General features: G+C 34.9%; 1 protein-coding gene across 1 annotated transcript in view; it reads left to right on the top strand.

Moving 5' to 3' along the window:
* Window positions 1-17,797, top strand: part of LOC113230153 (adenylate cyclase type 2-like) — a 32,779-nt gene that overhangs the window by 11,752 nt on the left and 3,230 nt on the right. Inside the window, exons 6-16 of the mRNA XM_026463943.1 lie at window positions 4,301-4,450; window positions 5,631-5,755; window positions 6,118-6,262; window positions 7,273-7,409; window positions 8,890-9,039; window positions 9,929-10,073; window positions 11,038-11,103; window positions 12,078-12,214; window positions 13,638-13,808; window positions 15,151-15,466; window positions 15,761-16,124. Coding sequence (XP_026319728.1) covers window positions 4,301-4,450; window positions 5,631-5,755; window positions 6,118-6,262; window positions 7,273-7,409; window positions 8,890-9,039; window positions 9,929-10,073; window positions 11,038-11,103; window positions 12,078-12,214; window positions 13,638-13,808; window positions 15,151-15,466; window positions 15,761-16,124 — 1,906 coding nt within the window. The remainder of the gene's footprint in view (window positions 1-4,300; window positions 4,451-5,630; window positions 5,756-6,117; window positions 6,263-7,272; window positions 7,410-8,889; window positions 9,040-9,928; window positions 10,074-11,037; window positions 11,104-12,077; window positions 12,215-13,637; window positions 13,809-15,150; window positions 15,467-15,760; window positions 16,125-17,797) is intronic.

The following is a 17,797-nucleotide window of genomic DNA, read 5'->3' as shown; positions in this document are numbered from 1 at the left end:
GCTAAAAAGTTTGTAAGGCAGCCATATTGAAAAATGGCGAAAAATAAATTTTGACCGGAAATTATTATTTAACACCCATAGAAACCCCCACATGCCGATTTTCAAGTGAATTAGAGCAAATTTTCATCTACCGCCAAAAAATACTTCTATGGCAGCCATATTGCAAAATGGCGATAAACTAATGCTGATCACAAATTATTATCAAGTACTCTTAGAGACTCCCACATTTTTTAACACAATTTTGGAAGGGATCAGAACAATTTTTTTTCTACTGCCTACAAACGCTTGTATGGCTGCCATATTTGAAAATGGCAAAAAAAATTTTTGGCCCCAAATTATGATTAAGAACTCTTAAAGACCCCCGCATGCCAATTTTCAGTCGCATCTAAGCAAGTTTTTCTTCGGCCGCCATTTTGGATTCGCCATCTTGAATTTTTTCGCACAGGCAGTTGACCACTATTACCCTCTATGACATTCCTTCCAGCACCTCCTACCTATCTCTAATAGTTTCCGTTATACGTAGAAGGCTTCGAAATTTGTATGGCGGCCATCTTTATTTCATTTTCGAACATTTTTTTTATTTTCTGCAGAAATCGACCAAGGTGTATCTCATAAAAGTGCACAAAAATCCCCCCAAGTATTATAATACATTTTGTGCACGAGTAATCAACGGCCTGCAAAAACTATAGTTTTCAGTTTTATAGTTCACATTTTCCACATTCAGATCTTCTCATATTTGATTCTTTGCTTTGGAGCCTATCTGCGTACAACGGTATAAATATCTTTTTTCCACCATATCGGGAAGTACGCGGTCAATTTTTCTAAGTGAGTCAGGATTTGTAGCTTTTTATAGGTATTATTGCATGATATTTTGGTATTTTTATCTTCCGTGGGATTTACCATCCATTCTTCTCCTGACATTCACAATTTTCCACGGTCCGTTCTTCGTTATCAAAATCTACTATACAAATATTCTGTTCCAAGAACGGATTAAGCTAGATCTTATCAGTTAAACAGAGCTTTGTTTATCATAATCGATCTCTATTAAAAATCTATTAGTATTAGGTATTATTGCCAATACGTACAATTTTAATCTGGTTGGATCTATATATTACAAATATATAGAACAGCTGTAAACACCTACTACAAGCTAATCTCTATTAATTATAAGATTTATTACACCTAATTCGAATTAGTTTCGTGACTAGATCGTGATTAGAATTGTGTTAGTCAAGGATCGTACTAATTTGGAGAGGATCGAAAACTGCCTATAGCTATAGTTACGAATAGAGAAACTTGTGTAATAAAGTCTCAGCTTTGTGCCATAGCACAGAATGAATAATAGTGCCTGAGGCCCACTAAAGCAAAGCGGAAAAGGCATATTTTTCCAACCAATAATATTCCGTTATCTTGATTAAGCGTCGCGTTCGTGTAGATGCTAAAACAATAAAATAACTTTTTCGCTCCCTTTGGTAGATAATGGGTCTTAGTAATCTATTTATTTTTATTTATTAGATTCGCTAACAGAAATATTCTATTAAACATGGACATAAAATAACACAGCAGAAATGACTCGAGTGTAAACCCAATAATATGCAAATACAGCATATCCATATAGCATCGAATCAGACGCGTTTACTGTGTTAATTTACAGACCTACAAATGGGTATGATTGTAAACAAATATGTAAAATTATTTAAATTAATTTATACAGTTACTGTATTGTTCTTCTGAGTAGTTTTAAATTTATATAACGTCGACTTAGAGTAAAAACCTCGTAAGTGATTTCTATGTAATTTTTCAGGATTACTTACTCTCGGCAAATCGGTTCATAATAGCATTGAAGTCAACATTAGTTCTAAACCGTTTGGTATTAAAAGGACGAGAATTACTTTTACCCTGGCGTTGCGACGTGGAATACAAAACCGATAACTCTTTTCTTATTTATAAATACTGAAAGATTTATAACTTTCTATTTGATAAATACATGCGCAATTCGCCAACTCGTTTAACGGACTACAATTAACGAGTAGAACAATTAGTAAAAATTTATAAATATTTATAATAATAAGGCGCACACACTCATAGCCCCACACTAGGGAAACCCTGTATCGCGGGTGCCTTGGATACACACATAGACAACCACAAATTACACCCAAACTGAAGAGAGAAATAAATGTAGGGCATACAAATATTTCTCCCGGCACGGGAATCGAACCCGGGACCTTTTGCGTGGCACTCTAGCATGATAACCGTTCGGCCACGGAGGCAGTTTTTTCAGTTTAAATATTTATGTTTTGTACAATTAGTGCATGCAACAAGAGATAAGGGAATTTGCAAATTAATCTGTTACCAGTATCTAGACGAGAATAATTATGAAAGTGATTAATTTGGTGCATTGTAACCGCAATGGAATATTTGGACGTAGCTCGTAGTTAAACAAAAAGGATCCAATGCACATCCAGTCACTTTTGAGATATGGCAGTTTGAAGTTTAAAAATGTTTCTCACTCTTGTTTTATTTTCCAAACTTATGTCATGTAACTCCAAAGATATTTATTTATGTTTATATGTTGGATTTTTCGCTGATCTAAGAGGTTGGACTTTAGAAACCATTTGGTACATATAACTCATTCTTTGATAACTTTGTGAATTGGATCCTTTTTGCTTAACTACGTCCATGTTATAATCATAGGCATATCGTGTTCTTAAATTTTCGCGATCAATAAACATTGAATGAAACTATTTCATCAGGTTTGTTTGAAAAGACAAATATGCGTGATACAGAGTTCTTAAGTTTTCACATAATGTTACACATTTTTCGAAACTGTATCGCGTCTATTTGTTTCTTTTTTCAAACAAACCAGCGTTTCAGGTTCGGATGTTTTACCAATGATCCGCGACCATGGGACCTGTAAAGGGACCGAAATTGGTTTATTTAAAAAAACAATACAATATTAATATTAAATCTAATAGAATTATAACTTTTTTGTGAAAAAAAAACCGACCTTAAAACTTTATGGAATTACACTTATTTGCCAAATTTTTATTGCTATCAGTTCATGGAAAATAAGTGAAATTCAATAAACCGGTTTCATCTCCTAATTTGACAGCCTTAGAGGTGGAATATTTTCTTCAAACTTCTGACCACTACTGAGGTACCCTTTTTCCAACAAAAAAATAATCATCTAAGTTGATTCACAAATGGCGGAGTAATCACGTAAAACAGGCGAATTGAGAACCTCCTTTTTGAAAAAAATAATAATCAAAAATATTTCCATTTCTAAAATCAATCTTCACGAAGGCGAACCTGCTTACCTAAACAGACAATATTTACTACACGTACTATATCTAATTAGGTGAAACTTTTACATTGATGATTATAATAAATAGGTTGCACATTGATTCATTTTAAAAATGTTCTCTACCAACATATAAATAATATTCCATTAGGTTAGCATAATTTACTACTTTGTAAATTATCGGATACGATATAATTCCTTCATATCGAATTACAAATTAAATAACATTAACAAGTTATTATACATACAATAAATACCACTTATTAACTGAAATCCAGCATGGACTAGGCGCAACTGCGAGTTATAATGCTATTAGTACTGTCTAGAATTCTCTGTCTAAGAGGCGAAAGTCTTTTTCTAAGCACAGCAGCAACCTCATCTGTACGTGCTAACAAAAACATTTTCAATGCAATATGTGTTGGCCATTTATACGTAGTTCTAAATAGAATTGTACGCACGCTTACTACACATTACAGTAGAGCTCCTTGTGAAAAATTCGTCCAGGGAAATACTGCCACCTATTTAATTTCTGCCGCCAAGCAGTAATGTGAGAATTATTGCGTTTCTGTTTTGAAAGGTAAGGGTGAAATTACAGGCATACGGGACTTGTCAACTTATGTCTTAGGGTGACGGGCTATGGATTGGCGTTTCGCTTACCACGAGACGCGCGACTTGGCCGTCCCGTGACTTGGTATCATAAAAAAGAAATTGTCTGACAGTACGCCTTAAAGAGCGTCATTTTGGCCTGAAACTACAAGTATGTTTATTATATAATATATTATATTATATAACACTTTTGTTTATTAGAAAGGCAAAGGTTCCCCTGAAGCACGAGCAATGTCTACATTTGACAACCTCAGGGGCAAGGTGATTTGCTCTGCAGGCGCTAAATTTATTGCTCTTGAAATTTATCGTAATTTTGCTGCTCTTATGTCAACATCACGTAAGTGGTGTAGTTGTTATTTGTTATTATTATTTATTTAAAAATATAACCTCCAGATTGCTTCAGACATTGCCTACCTTTTGGGCGTGAATGTTATGGGCACATACTTCAGGCTTATGACCGAAATAGTCACACGAAGATCCTACCTGGATAGACGAGCTTGCGTCGAGAGCACACTGCAATTGAATTTTGTTAAAGAACAAGAGGTAATTTTAGTTATATTCAATTAAATTACTCGGCGAGACCCAGTTAAAGATGCGGTTAAGTTTAGTCGTTTACCAACGGCATCGACGAATACAAATACCGACTATATACAAATTACTAAGTGTCAATCAATCTTTTCCCCCGTACAGTGTTTTGTAATTTTATTACAACTAGAAACTGTTATGGATAGGGTGTACCTTACCATCAGGTGCACAATTTGTTCGTCCCGTCACTTGTTATCTTGAAAAAATGGCTTAGTCGATATACGAAGGGGAAAAAACATTTTTCGATATATACATTAATCACTAAATTACAAAAAACCGAAAAATCCCTTATGTTGCGTTTTCTCAAAATGCTGTTCTGCAGTCACAGTGTACTGGTTTGACACGGTAGTGTAGCCAATATATAACTGGGTTAATAAAACAATGTTTGGTAGTTGCCGAGTGATTAACGTCTGACGACTTCGATCAGCGACCATCTGTAAACAAAGTACGTCGTTGATATATAACGACCAAACGTAACCGGGCCTTCCACTATTATATATAGTGTAAAAATGTTTCATTTCACCTTGAGGGTGAGGCCAGATGAGCGTAATACTTGTGTGAGTCGCGTTTTTGAGTCTCGTAGTTTACGTTGAATTAAAATTCGATTGGAGCGCGAGACGTACGTATTTTATTTAGTAGTTTTTAAGCGTGTATGTCATATATTGTAATGGATCCACTAAAAATAGTGCTCATTTATGAAGCATCAGAAGACGATGTCAGAAAAAGAAACTCGGTACGTTCATTTAATATGAAAAGATTAGTTTCATGTACTATAACAAACTTTATGTGAACATATAGATCAATTTGTAAAGTACATACACACGCACCAATAAATGTTTATCACATCCACCCTCACAAGCACTTCACACAATGCGAGCGAAGTTAGGTCGTAATTACGCGCGTAAGTCGTGCATCGTCGTGTGTCACAAACCGAACCTTTATATGAAACTGAATGCGAAAATTACGCGACTCAAAAAACCACAATTCACAAGATTACGCTTGTCTGGCCTCACCCAAAGAGTTGACACTTATTCGACACAAGAGCGTTCAAGCTCAGCCTGAATTGCCTGTTTAAAACTAATTGTAAAAGCATATCGTAATGTTTCTACCAATTTCATCTACCGATCCTTTTTGGCAGGAACGCCTTATGTTAAGCATATTGCCGGAACACATTGTATCACGGGTGAGGAAAGACATCAGAGATATTCTGTTACAAAGTCGCACAGAATCTCACACTCTTAGCCACAACATGCGACATTTCAAGTAAGTAGCTTTTTAGCATTTTATGGCACCAGTCTTTCGTACAGTCTATTTATTACACCTAAACCTTACTTATGAAATTAATCTTACCCGTGGTAATGTAAAAAAATCGAAAGTACTTTTATGGGATAAAAGTAATACGAAATAAGTAAAATAAATTACGTATGTGTGAAATTTTATTACTCAACCATAAAAATAAATTAAGTATCTAGTAATTTAATGCGTAGAATCTTTAAACCTCTCTCCTCAAAAGTTGTTATTTTGCAGATGTGGCCTTATTACACCAAAGGTTCGTAATATTATTTTTTAACTTCAGGTATCTATTCAGTTTGTTTAACCACGCGCAACTTTTAACAATTTTGCAGTCGAGTATACGTGGAAGAGCACGGCAACGTTAGCATCTTATACGCTGACGTCGTTAACTACACGATGATATCAACAACTCTGTCTCCTTTGCAAATGATCGAGCTGCTCAACGAACTTTTTAGCAGATTTGATGACGCCTCAGAGGTGCGTTTTCTGGACTAATAACTAGACGAAATTTGTTTTTAATTACACTAGCTCGTAAATTTTTTTTTTTAATTTATTAAGGCTTTGGCAAAGCCATCAGCCTAAACATGAAGTTTAATTATGTTTCTGTAAATATGGCCGCCACAAAGAGGATAGGCAATTTGAAGCGGCGTGCTTGGATTGACTCGGGATTCCTTAAAACGGGCCGATGCGGGTATTTTAGTTCGAGATTCGTATAATTTCGCGTTTTAATCTTCGATTAAGGCACAATAGCACTATCCTATTCCACTTTAAACTAGATTTCACAAAATAATTGAAAGTCAAAATAAAAACATACTTTTCCCTCCAAAAGGTCCAGAGCGAATCCTAGCTCGTAAACAGTGTCATGACATATAGATAATTTTTTTTTTTTTTTTTCAAAATATAATTTGCAGTTTACACCTCACGCCAATAATTAACAAAAAGTTTTTATGCTCAAAAAATCTCAATGTATTTCACATATATGCTTGAAGTATAAAAAAATGTAAACATTTGCGTAATTTAACCATATTTTACTAATTTAATTTTATAAATTCAAATTCTGCAGTTTTTTAGTACCTACTTTGAAGTTATTTATTTTATTATTATTAATGACTATATACGTTTTTGCCTTTTACTACATTTTAATTCGAGTTATATTTATTATGCATGAAAGAATAACTATGAAAAAAAACGAAAAACCCGCCATTTTGAAAAAAAAATTTTTGTGTTGTGAAGCGATATATATTTATGTACAAAAAATAAATTGTAAATGTATTTATTTATTCACAAATGTGATGAAAAACATTGTTATGTAACATGGGCGGTAAAAAATTATAAACCTCGAGTCGTTAGGGCTAAGCCTTCGGTTTCGGGTTTCTAATAAATTCTCGTTAGTAATTCCTTATTTACTAATATTATAATAATTCCTTAAAACTAATGTTAGCAATAACTCTTATGTCTTATGTTAGCAATTCTCTTTCATCGTACAGGAACACGATGTCTATCGTATAAAATTCTTAGGCGACTGTTACTATTGCGTTAGCGGGATTTCAAAAGACGACTCTATGCATGCAAAGAACTGTGTTGATCTTGGATTGGAAATGATCAGCATCATTAAAAATGTCAGGTATGCACTTTTTTTATGAAGTCGTTTATGAATAATGACTATTTTCTTCAATTTATGGCCCATATCCAGAAAGAAAATTGAATTGTAAACGGCTCAATTAAGTGAAACGATCTTTTGTTTACATGCCTTTATTTGGATTTCTTATTGGAGTACTTCTGAGCAATTTCAATTAAAAAGACAAGGTTTCAGTTTATGGAACATATAAACGCATGCTTATTTATCACGATTTTGTCGTAGGGTGATGGTACCAGTGATCGACATTTAATGGAAGAGTGTCTTTAAATTTGAAATAACTTTTTGTTCTTAAACATGTCAATACTGATTCGTTTACTTGACAGATATAAGCCTCAAGAAAGAATATGTTGTAGTATGTTTCATAAAAATCTCCAGTAATGAACACCAAAAATTCACTAAATAACTAACCAGTAATTGACACTTACCAATAAGAAACGTGTTACTATGATAGAAAATTTTGCCCGAAATCTTATTAGGAATGAATTGAAAAATCGTCGAACAGCGCTTGTCGGTCACTGGCGCCACCACTTGACAGCAATGAGCAAGTCATTTCTGAATTGTGTCAAAAGCAAGTTAAAATAAAACAACGTTTGGCAGTTTTTTCTCATTATAATACAAAAAAGTTATTTAGTAACCTCGTGCGTAAAGTCATGTGTAAATTGTTTTTTTATGCTTACAAAACTATTATGCTGCTTAAAAAACTACGATTTTTGTATTACATAAGTACTGCGCAGGCAAAACTACGAACCTCCACTGGCTACGTCCCTAAAAATGTATCTTTGTACTTGATAATTACCTGTATACCTGCCTAGGCGAGGCGAGGCGAGTCGATACAAGGATTGAAATTTGTTTGACAAAATATCAATTGTCTCCTAGTCCAACTTCGGTCGAAATGATCTGTATAATACATAGAGCATTATACATTTTAACGGAAACATGATTTCTCGCTCGAGCTCGCGCATATTTGCGAGTGCCCGCACTACCTTCCGCGAGTTCGCGATGGCTATTAATATTAATCGCGAGGTTGTGGAGTACGTATGATTTGAGATTTTAAAAAAAATGGTTTCATCTGATTCCGTTAACATATTTAATAATAATAATTTACGGGACATGGTACTTCAGCTTTATTTATCGCTACGCAACTTTATTTATCGCTAGATGAACTGACCATCACTGAATCTTCACTGTCCACAAGCACAGTGATTTAAAGCTATTAATGGCAATTTTTGGTTGACATAGGCCGGCGAGATTTCAATTCTGTCTCTCCTCGTCTCGTCTTGCCTCGCCGGTGGAAAACCACCTTAATGCCTATAGAGTCATTCCAACGAAGATATTATAAATATAATAAATTGCACAATTTGCTTTTAATTGTACGATTAGAATACGCCCAATATTAATAACGTACATAATAATACATTTTGCATTGTTTATATTATAATAAATAACTACATTCTTTATAATGCAGAGAAAAACGCTCACTAAACATTGATATGAGGATTGGTGTACACACTGGAAGAATTTTAAGCGGTCTTATTGGTATAAGAAAGTGGCAGTACGATATTTGGTCGAAAGACGCTACCATAGCCAACAAAATGGAGTCTACGGGTGAAGTGGGGTATGTGGTAAAATTATAATGCCTCAAATAATCTTCGATTCAATACGCTACGTAATAAACGTAGGAAGATAATGAAATATAAAAACAAAGGTAAAAAGGCTAATCGAAATAAAAATTTCAGGTCCTTTCCGACCACGGTGATAGCTTTAATTTTGTTACTTAATGATTTGAGGACTATAAAATTAAAATGAAATAAAAACGTTTTATTTGGAACGAACGCAATAGAGAGCCTCACTTAAACCGTATTGCAATACTATCCAACAATAATATGTGGCAGTTTACTTGTCCGTAGTAGAGTTTATGTATTTTTCGTAACAAAATAAAGAAAAGAACAACACTAATTTCACAATCGCAATAAGTAATCCTTTAGTTTCTATTTTCAAAAACATGTCGTCCTAAGACCCGTCGTCCAGTAAAAGGGAACGGAGAAGAGCTAAAAACGTTTTCAAAATTTCACGTTGCATTATACTAACACCACAAAAGAAAATTAACGCTATAAAATCGATTTACTAGGTATATGCACTGCTGGCTATAATCTCGATTTTTGGCCAAATTGCACTGGTCGTGGTCACGTGGTCAGTCAGCCCGTGACTAAGGCGGGTGCAAACTGGCCAAAAAGTCGGGACAATAGGTGGGTGGGTGTGGTCACGTGGTCAGTCACCACATGACTACGGCTGGTACAACCTGGCCGAAAAGTCGGGATAATATTATGTCGATATGCGTACACCTACTAAACTGATATTATCGTGTTTATCACCGTTTTTAATGTTGTGTGAAGAATATGTAGCAAGCAATAGTGTTCATTTATTTTAACATATCTAGCGGTAACTGATACACAGCTTTGTCCACTCCGCATGGATTTTAGACATTATTTTGTAACAATTTTCAGAAAAGTCCACGTAACAAAACAAACTCTCGATCTGTTGTTAGACTACGCCCGCGAGTACATTATTGAGCCGAATTACCAGGCTCAGGAGAATCCATTCATAGTAAAGAACAAATTGGAAACTTATTTAATCTCAAGGCCAACAAGGGTAAGAATAAATCATTTTTCCTTCTGCCTTTAAACATAGACGTGTTTGATTTTTTTTAACTATATCTACGCGAATTAATGTCCGGGTCACGCATATGGTGATAGTAATGCCTTTAAGGTCTGGGAGCATTTGATTCGAGTACAGTCAGTATAAACATTAAAAACCTATCGACTAAGGCTCAATTTACTGCCCCGGTGAATGGTATGAAAGCTAATTTTAACAACCATAACATAATTAACGTTACGTTTATTGTGTAACGTACAAACTAAATACGAGCCAAGAAACGTATCTCGCGTCTTCCGGAGAATTCTCGCGCGATCTCGAGACGAGAGTATCTACCGTATCGTATCTAAGGCCCGAGTGTAAATTTGTAATTATTCAAACGTAACTACCACGTTTGCGTTAAGATTTTTATTTAGATCTTAATTATATATTTATAAGGTTTAAGTTAATATCTAAACGATAACAAACTTACACTAAGAGCGCTAGTTTGTACGTTACACAATTTGATATAAAGTTCATTATAGTATGTACAATTTCGTTAGAAATTATTCTAACTTTTTTAGTTACATCTATTTGCCAAGTTTTATTGAAATCGACTTACGGCAAGTGGGTAAAACCCAAAAAACCTTCATCATTCATCCACTAATTTGCCACCCCTACAGGTGGAATAATTTTTTTTTAAATTTAAATGGGATCACAACTGAGGTACCCTCTCTTCAACAAAAACAAAATCATCAAATACGGTTCACAAATATCGCTATAATCGCATAACTTTCTTTTTTTGAAGTCGGTTAAAAATAGCTTCCATTTCGTAACTATGTATATCAAGGATAATTATGTCCACCAACTGACTGTAAGGTGGTATGGTAATAAGGGAAAATGTATAGAGGTACTTATTTGTAAAATTAAATTGCGCTCTATAACTTTTAACATCGTAACAAACTCGTACTTAAATTTTCAGGCTCCATACGAATATAAAGCTTACCGGAGATTGTCTGTGGGTATGAATAAAATTATCAGGAAAAGAGTAAGTAGGTGCACACATACTGGACCCTTGGTGTAACAAGGCCACATCTGCGAAATTACAACGTTTCAAGAGAGAGGTTTACATGTTTTACGAACGAAATTAGTCGATAACTTTTTTAAGTATAAATAAGAGAGCTATAAAATTTGACATATACATAATTAAATTTGTTTTATGTATATCCTGTTATTTTTATGACTTTTATGTGATAAAAGCACTTTTGACATGCTTTTGGCTTTGTTATTACCAAGGGTACGGGTTTATTTAGTTTTATGTCGTTATTTTTATTCATACGTGGAATACCTCAAATCGATAACTCCAATGAGCACTACGTAAACTTAATTTTTTGAACCTGTTCTGTTTTTATTTTGTTTCTTGTTTCTGTTTTTTTTTTGTTTTCAGTTTCTTTATTTTTTAAATTTGTATTGAATTAATATTTTATTATTTTTTGTAAAATTACTCCACTAGTTTGTCATAATTATTAATACAAAGATCGAACATAAAGAAAAAATTCCTTCGATCCGGCCGAATTCGAACCGACGTCTTCTAGCAAACTGTGTCAGACGCTATGCTAAGGCGAACGGAACGTACCAGCGGACCTCAAGAATTTTTATATGAGCTTGTTGTCGTATCTTTGTTTTCGGTTTTCAACGACTTTCTTTATTTATTTTTTATTTTTCTTTATTTTTTGTTTCACAAAATCCGGGAGCATAATATTAGTAAATAAATATGGCTGTTTACAAAAATAACAGAGAATGACCAAAAATAAAACGGGGAATTGTTCATTGGAGGTATCGAAATTGCATACAAAAGCTACTTAACATTTATACACACGAAAAAGCACAGCTTACTTTAGTAAGTTGTTGTAAGCTTAGTAGTTGAGTTTCTGAGAGTTTGACTCAAGTTTTACTACAATGAATTCAATGTAGAATAAAACGATTCTACTAAACTCCTAATACCACACGCTTTCCCAATAGCGATCGGAAAATAGAAACTCAACAAACTTCCGTAGGACTACTACGTTCATGGATGAGAACCTCGTGGAGTACCAACAAATGTTGAGGGCTGCTGACGCGCAGATGGCTAATGAGATCGAGGATATGAGCAAAGGAAAGTGAGTTCAAATTTTAAGGATATTGAAGTAAATCTTATTCAAGATATACAACAAATAGATTCAGTATTTGTGGCCTGCCTCCATGGCCGAACGGTTACCATTCAGGACTGCCACGCAGAGCTCCCGAGTTCGATTCTCGGGCCTAGAGAAATATTTTCATGGCCTACGTTTATTTCTCTCATGAGTTTAGATGTAATTTATTGTTGTCTATATTTATTGTGTGCATTATCATTTATTTATTAATCGGTGCCTTTTTTATGCTTATATAGGAGAGATATAAAAGTTTGACATAAACATATATATTTGTGGACATAAAATTTGATTCTCCACACGATAAAGAAACCAACACGATAATGAAACAATTAAAAGATGGCACCGTGAGCCAACCATTGTGACACACCCTCCAATATTGCGTAATTTTTAATTGTGATCGGAATTCGACAAATGAGCACGTGTGTCATGTCTGTAATAAACTTTAATCTATATATAAACTTTAATACATTTTTCACGGGAAGTAAGTAATCCGTTTTTCATCGATTCTGAAAAAAAAAACTTTTTTAGTTAATACGCTGTAAAATATTGTAATAATTGTGCGATATTGTGATTATATTATTAAAGATCAGAAGTAAGGATATTTGATAAAAATTCCTGTATTATTCGAAAAAAAAGTAAACATAATCAAACCTAACTTTATTTATACACGATTTACAAATTTAGTAATTAAGCTATCACAAAGGAATATGCAACTATTAGTTTAGGTCCGAAGCCAAGCGCCGCGCCATCGCCAGAATGGTCGTACCTTCTTCTGTCTGCTACTCTGCTCGCTGCTGCTCAGAGTGTTCCCACTCCACTCCGCCTCCTGAGTTTCCAGCTAATAATATTATATTATATGCAATGACATTGCTGCTTAGTGGCAGAAATAGATTAAGTGACAGTACTTCCCTGGATTAACTCTTTCACAAGAAGCTCTACTGCTACTAAACGTTACTAAATTTACGTGATAAAAACACTTTTGACATATGATCACATGTGGCTTCATTATACCAAGGGCACAAAATGTTTTAGTATCTAATTCGAAATATCCTGCTTAGAACTAGTACTAGTAGAGCTCCTTGTGAAAGAGTTCGTCTAAGGAAGTACTGCCTTACCTATTTCTGCCGCCAAGCAGTAATGTGAGCATTCCGGTTTGAAAGGGTAAGGGTGCTGGTGAAATTACAGGCACATGGGACTTGTCTACTTATGTCTCAGGGCGACGGGCGCAGTGGCAGTGCCCACAAAATCTTTGCGATTTAAAGCTCTGAATGGCACAGCAACTGTTATGGATAGGCGTGTCGCTTACCACCAGGTGCACGACTTATTCGTCCCGCCACTTGGTATTATAAAAAAAACTAAATATCATCCTTTAGTATGTTCTATGTTCTAGAGATCTATTCAGAACGGAGGCAAGACTAAACAGATTCACACTAATGTACAAAGATTGGAAAATGGAAAAGAATTTCCTTTTGTTACCAGATCCATTGTTCCAATATTATATTACATGTTGTCTTCTAATATTCATGTTGATATTAGTTATCAATGGATTTACTACTAATTGGTATGTAATTTTTATTACTTTGATAATTTAAGTTATCTAACATGCCTAATCAGTCCCGTACAAAATTGTGACTTTTATTTATTTATTTTACTTTGTGAAATTACTCCACTAGTTTATTGTAATTATTAAATACGATGAAAAAATCCTTCGATCCGACAGAACTCGAACTTGTGACCACGGAATTCCGTCCCAATTGCTTTACCAGCTAAGCTAAGGTCGAGTTATCAAGACGAATTACTTCTAGATCTTAGCATTGGATTTTCGGCTTTCAACACCGTAAGGCTCAACTCACACTGGCGCAAAGTCGAAGCGTCGCGTCGCGTCCTATTTGTCGCGCGATGACACTCGCATTAGTGCGCCCGGATCACAGTGTGGTCGGTGTCTCACGCCTCATTGCGCTCAAGTGCCGCGCGGTGACGTGTGTCGACGCGCAAAGCCGCTCGACTGCATCCAAGCGTCGACGCGCGTTTCCATATTTGCATAACACAAATTTGTACCTTAATAATGGGAAAATAGAGATGAATATACTATAGGCGAAAAACATGACGCGTCGCGACGCTTCGACTCTGTGCCAGTGTGAGTTGAGCCTAAGCGACATTTTGTTAGAGATTTTATGAACCTTCTCACTCAACCGGTAACTCGAGCTGACATTGATGTGACATTTTAGGAACATGTATTATTGATTTGTTTTATTTTGTGAGTTATTCCACTAGTTTGTCATAAAATTATTAAATACAAATATCGAACATTGCCGGATCGAACGATTTTTTCTTTGTGTTCCATTTCTGTAATTAATAAATTATAACTTATTGCTTTTCATCTGTTTTTACATGCTATTGAATTGGTAATAGAAGATGAAACGTTAGGTAATAAAGCCGCGCATACTACATAATAATAATAATAATAAATTCGTTTATTTATCTCAACACATAAATAAATAAATAAATATAAGCTTTACACAGTGTCTTTAATAACACCAATAGTGGTGGGAGATGAAAAGATCTGTAACTCAACACAATGGCGGAGTGTTTCTCAGCGCCGCTGATATTCGCTACAGTCTGCCATGTTCATAAAAAAGAAAAAGAACTAACACAAATAATCATTCTAGTTCTAAGATTTCAAGCAGACTATTATATACTTACCACAAAATATGATTCGTTAAATAGACATTAATATTACACACAGAGCACTATCCACACACAACTACACTACAATGCCACACCACACATTCCTCGTTACCAAAATCCCCAACTTTAAAAGATATCATAGATATCATCTCCTTAAATATCAAAAGTCCGTAGTTAATTGAATATTGGTCACTATGTATTGAAATTTATTTCAGGCTTAAAGGTTTCAACAAGTACACTTGGTTGACATATGGACTTCTCGTAGTTGCATTAATAATCATGCAGCCTTTGACTTGGTTCGAATTTATATGGACAACGTATCGAGGAATTATAAAGCCAACGAATAAATACCTATGTTTCATGTACAGCATATCACGTACAATAACAAAGTCTGCGAAAATAAGGACAATAATATACTTACTCATCAGTGTTGGGCTCGCTGCAACTTCAATTGTTAACGTCATATCGTGCACAGAGGTTGAAAAGCTGCTTTCTACGGAAGTAGTTTTATCGAACTGCGTTTCTTCATGGGTAATGACTACGTTTTACAACTTTGCCCGCCTAAAACTCATCTTGCGTACTCTACATTGTTATTTACTTAGAACATTATCTATTAAAAAAATTTGATAATCTTGACGCGTTTCCATGACTAAACTTAATATTGCGTCGTTTTATAACTAACCACCATTTTTATCACTCTTTATTTCACCAATTCGCAAACGTTGTTTTTTTTAACTTAGCCTCTATTCAGTCGTCTCTGTTGTATTGTTTTCTATTTTTGTATTATATTCTTTTCTATACTAAGATGTTATATTATTTTTTTAGCACGTAACACAATGTTGGGTGTTGGTTCTACTTCTGAATTTTCTCTTCAGTCGAGTGTTTTTCATATTCAAATGGATTGTTGCTGGAGGAATGACCTGCTTCTATCTTTACGTTATATGGGATCTTAAAAGTGCCCTTTTCAAAGAAGATGCAACTTGGAACATAGGCCTTGACCCTAGAATTTCACACACACTTACCGTGGTCTTCATAACAATGACCCTGTACTGGATTGACAGAACTACGGAATATAGGAATAGATTGGACTATTTATGGCAAGTTCAGTTGATTGATGAACAAAAAGAGGCTGAGACCATGTTGGAAGTGCATAATATGCTTTTGGACAATATTTTACCTGCACATGTTGGTTAGTATTTCTTTTTTTTTATAATATCACGTGACGGGACGAACAAGCCGTACGCCTGATGGTAAGCTACATGCCTATCCATAACAGTCACTCAGAACCGTAAACTGCTAATGCCCCCGTCACCCTGAGACATAAATTGACAAGTCCCACGTGCCTGAAATTTCACTAGCACCCTTACCCTTCAAAACCGGAACACAGTAATTACATTACATTACTGCTTGGCGGCAGAAATAGGTAAGGTGGCAGTACTTCACTGGACGAACTCTTTCACAAGGAGCTCTCCTGCTACTTTGTTTTTATGCTAATTTTTAAACTTTGCTGAATGCAGTAGCGACAAATGGGTTCTAGTAAATAAATATTTTGTTTTATCATTATTTGAAATATGTATTTTTCATTATGATGATGTTATTACTACCACGATATTCTCGCCTTGGCCTATAGCTCAGTTGGTAAGAGTGACGGCCCTGGGGGCCTACTATAAGCACTTAGAGCAATCCTATTCAAGGCTGTAAGTTGTACTATGACCTCACAAAAACAATTCACGGTCCATGCAGTTTACGTTCCCCATTCGAAATCCGTTCACCTTTTCTTTCATAGCAAAATCGTATCATGACGTGCCAATTGCCATTGCAAACGGCGGTCTTATTTGTAAAAATAAGCAATTCAAAAAAGTTAATCCGTGACTAACTTTTTTTAGATTTTATTACATTTTTAAGAAATTTCGTTTAAGTTTTATTATATTTTTAGTTTCATAATTACTTGTTACCTTTATAGACTATATAGCCAATTGTCAATAAATAAATACTATTAATCTAGTGACCGTTTGTTGAAAATTTTAGTTCGAGTACCCAATCTTTAAAGTATTGTTGATATAATATTAGCATGAATGTTATTGCAATTTTAAAATGGAATTTTAATCATTTTAATAATTTTATTGCCATTATTATTCTCATTTTGAACACAATCAGTTAATGGTGCTTGAACGCTCCCAGGTTAGTACATATGTACATCTCTATTTCATCGGTCTATTTCTTTCATATGATTTGTATGTAGTTCCATCTCGCTCTTGTTAGATGTCAGCCAGCCAGCCAGAGACAATAATTAACATTTAAAAAGTAAAACTCATCATCCTGTCATGCCGTTCCCGTTTATTACCACGTCAAGTGAATTGCGTGGTTATTTTTTTTTTATGAAGGATATTTTGCAGTTGGCCGCTGATGGCCTTTATTGCGCCACCGGTGAAAAGGGCGAACTGAAGGCTCATAACCCCTGAATTGCATGGAACTTGGCTGGCTGCTTATAAGCTCGTAGTGGGCCCCCTGGTGTGAAAAATGGCGCTGTTTAAGCGTGAAACACACAGAGAGCGGGTGCGGGTCGAGTCTAATTCCGTGTATTTATATGGACGATAGAAATTTTCTTTGTGTTGTTGAGTGTTTGTTTCAATAATAATAACAAACTAGTGTAGTATTTTCACAAAAATACATGACTATCATGATAGGAAAAACATCATGATATTCAATAAAATAAATAGTCGGACTTTGAAATGTAGTACTCATTACCCTTACACATACGTGCCGGAGGAATATGTTTATTAGTGTAAGCACGCACGGATGTGCGTCTCTCTCTCTCTCTCTCTCTCTCTCTCTCTCTCTCTCTCTCTCTCTCTCTCTCTC

The sequence above is a fragment of the Hyposmocoma kahamanoa genome, unplaced genomic scaffold (genome assembly GCF_003589595.1).
Source record: "Hyposmocoma kahamanoa isolate Upper Pololo Valley unplaced genomic scaffold, ASM358959v1 63, whole genome shotgun sequence".
NCBI lineage: Eukaryota > Metazoa > Arthropoda > Insecta > Lepidoptera > Cosmopterigidae > Hyposmocoma > Hyposmocoma kahamanoa.
This window is presented reverse-complemented; position numbering and strand designations above follow the sequence as displayed.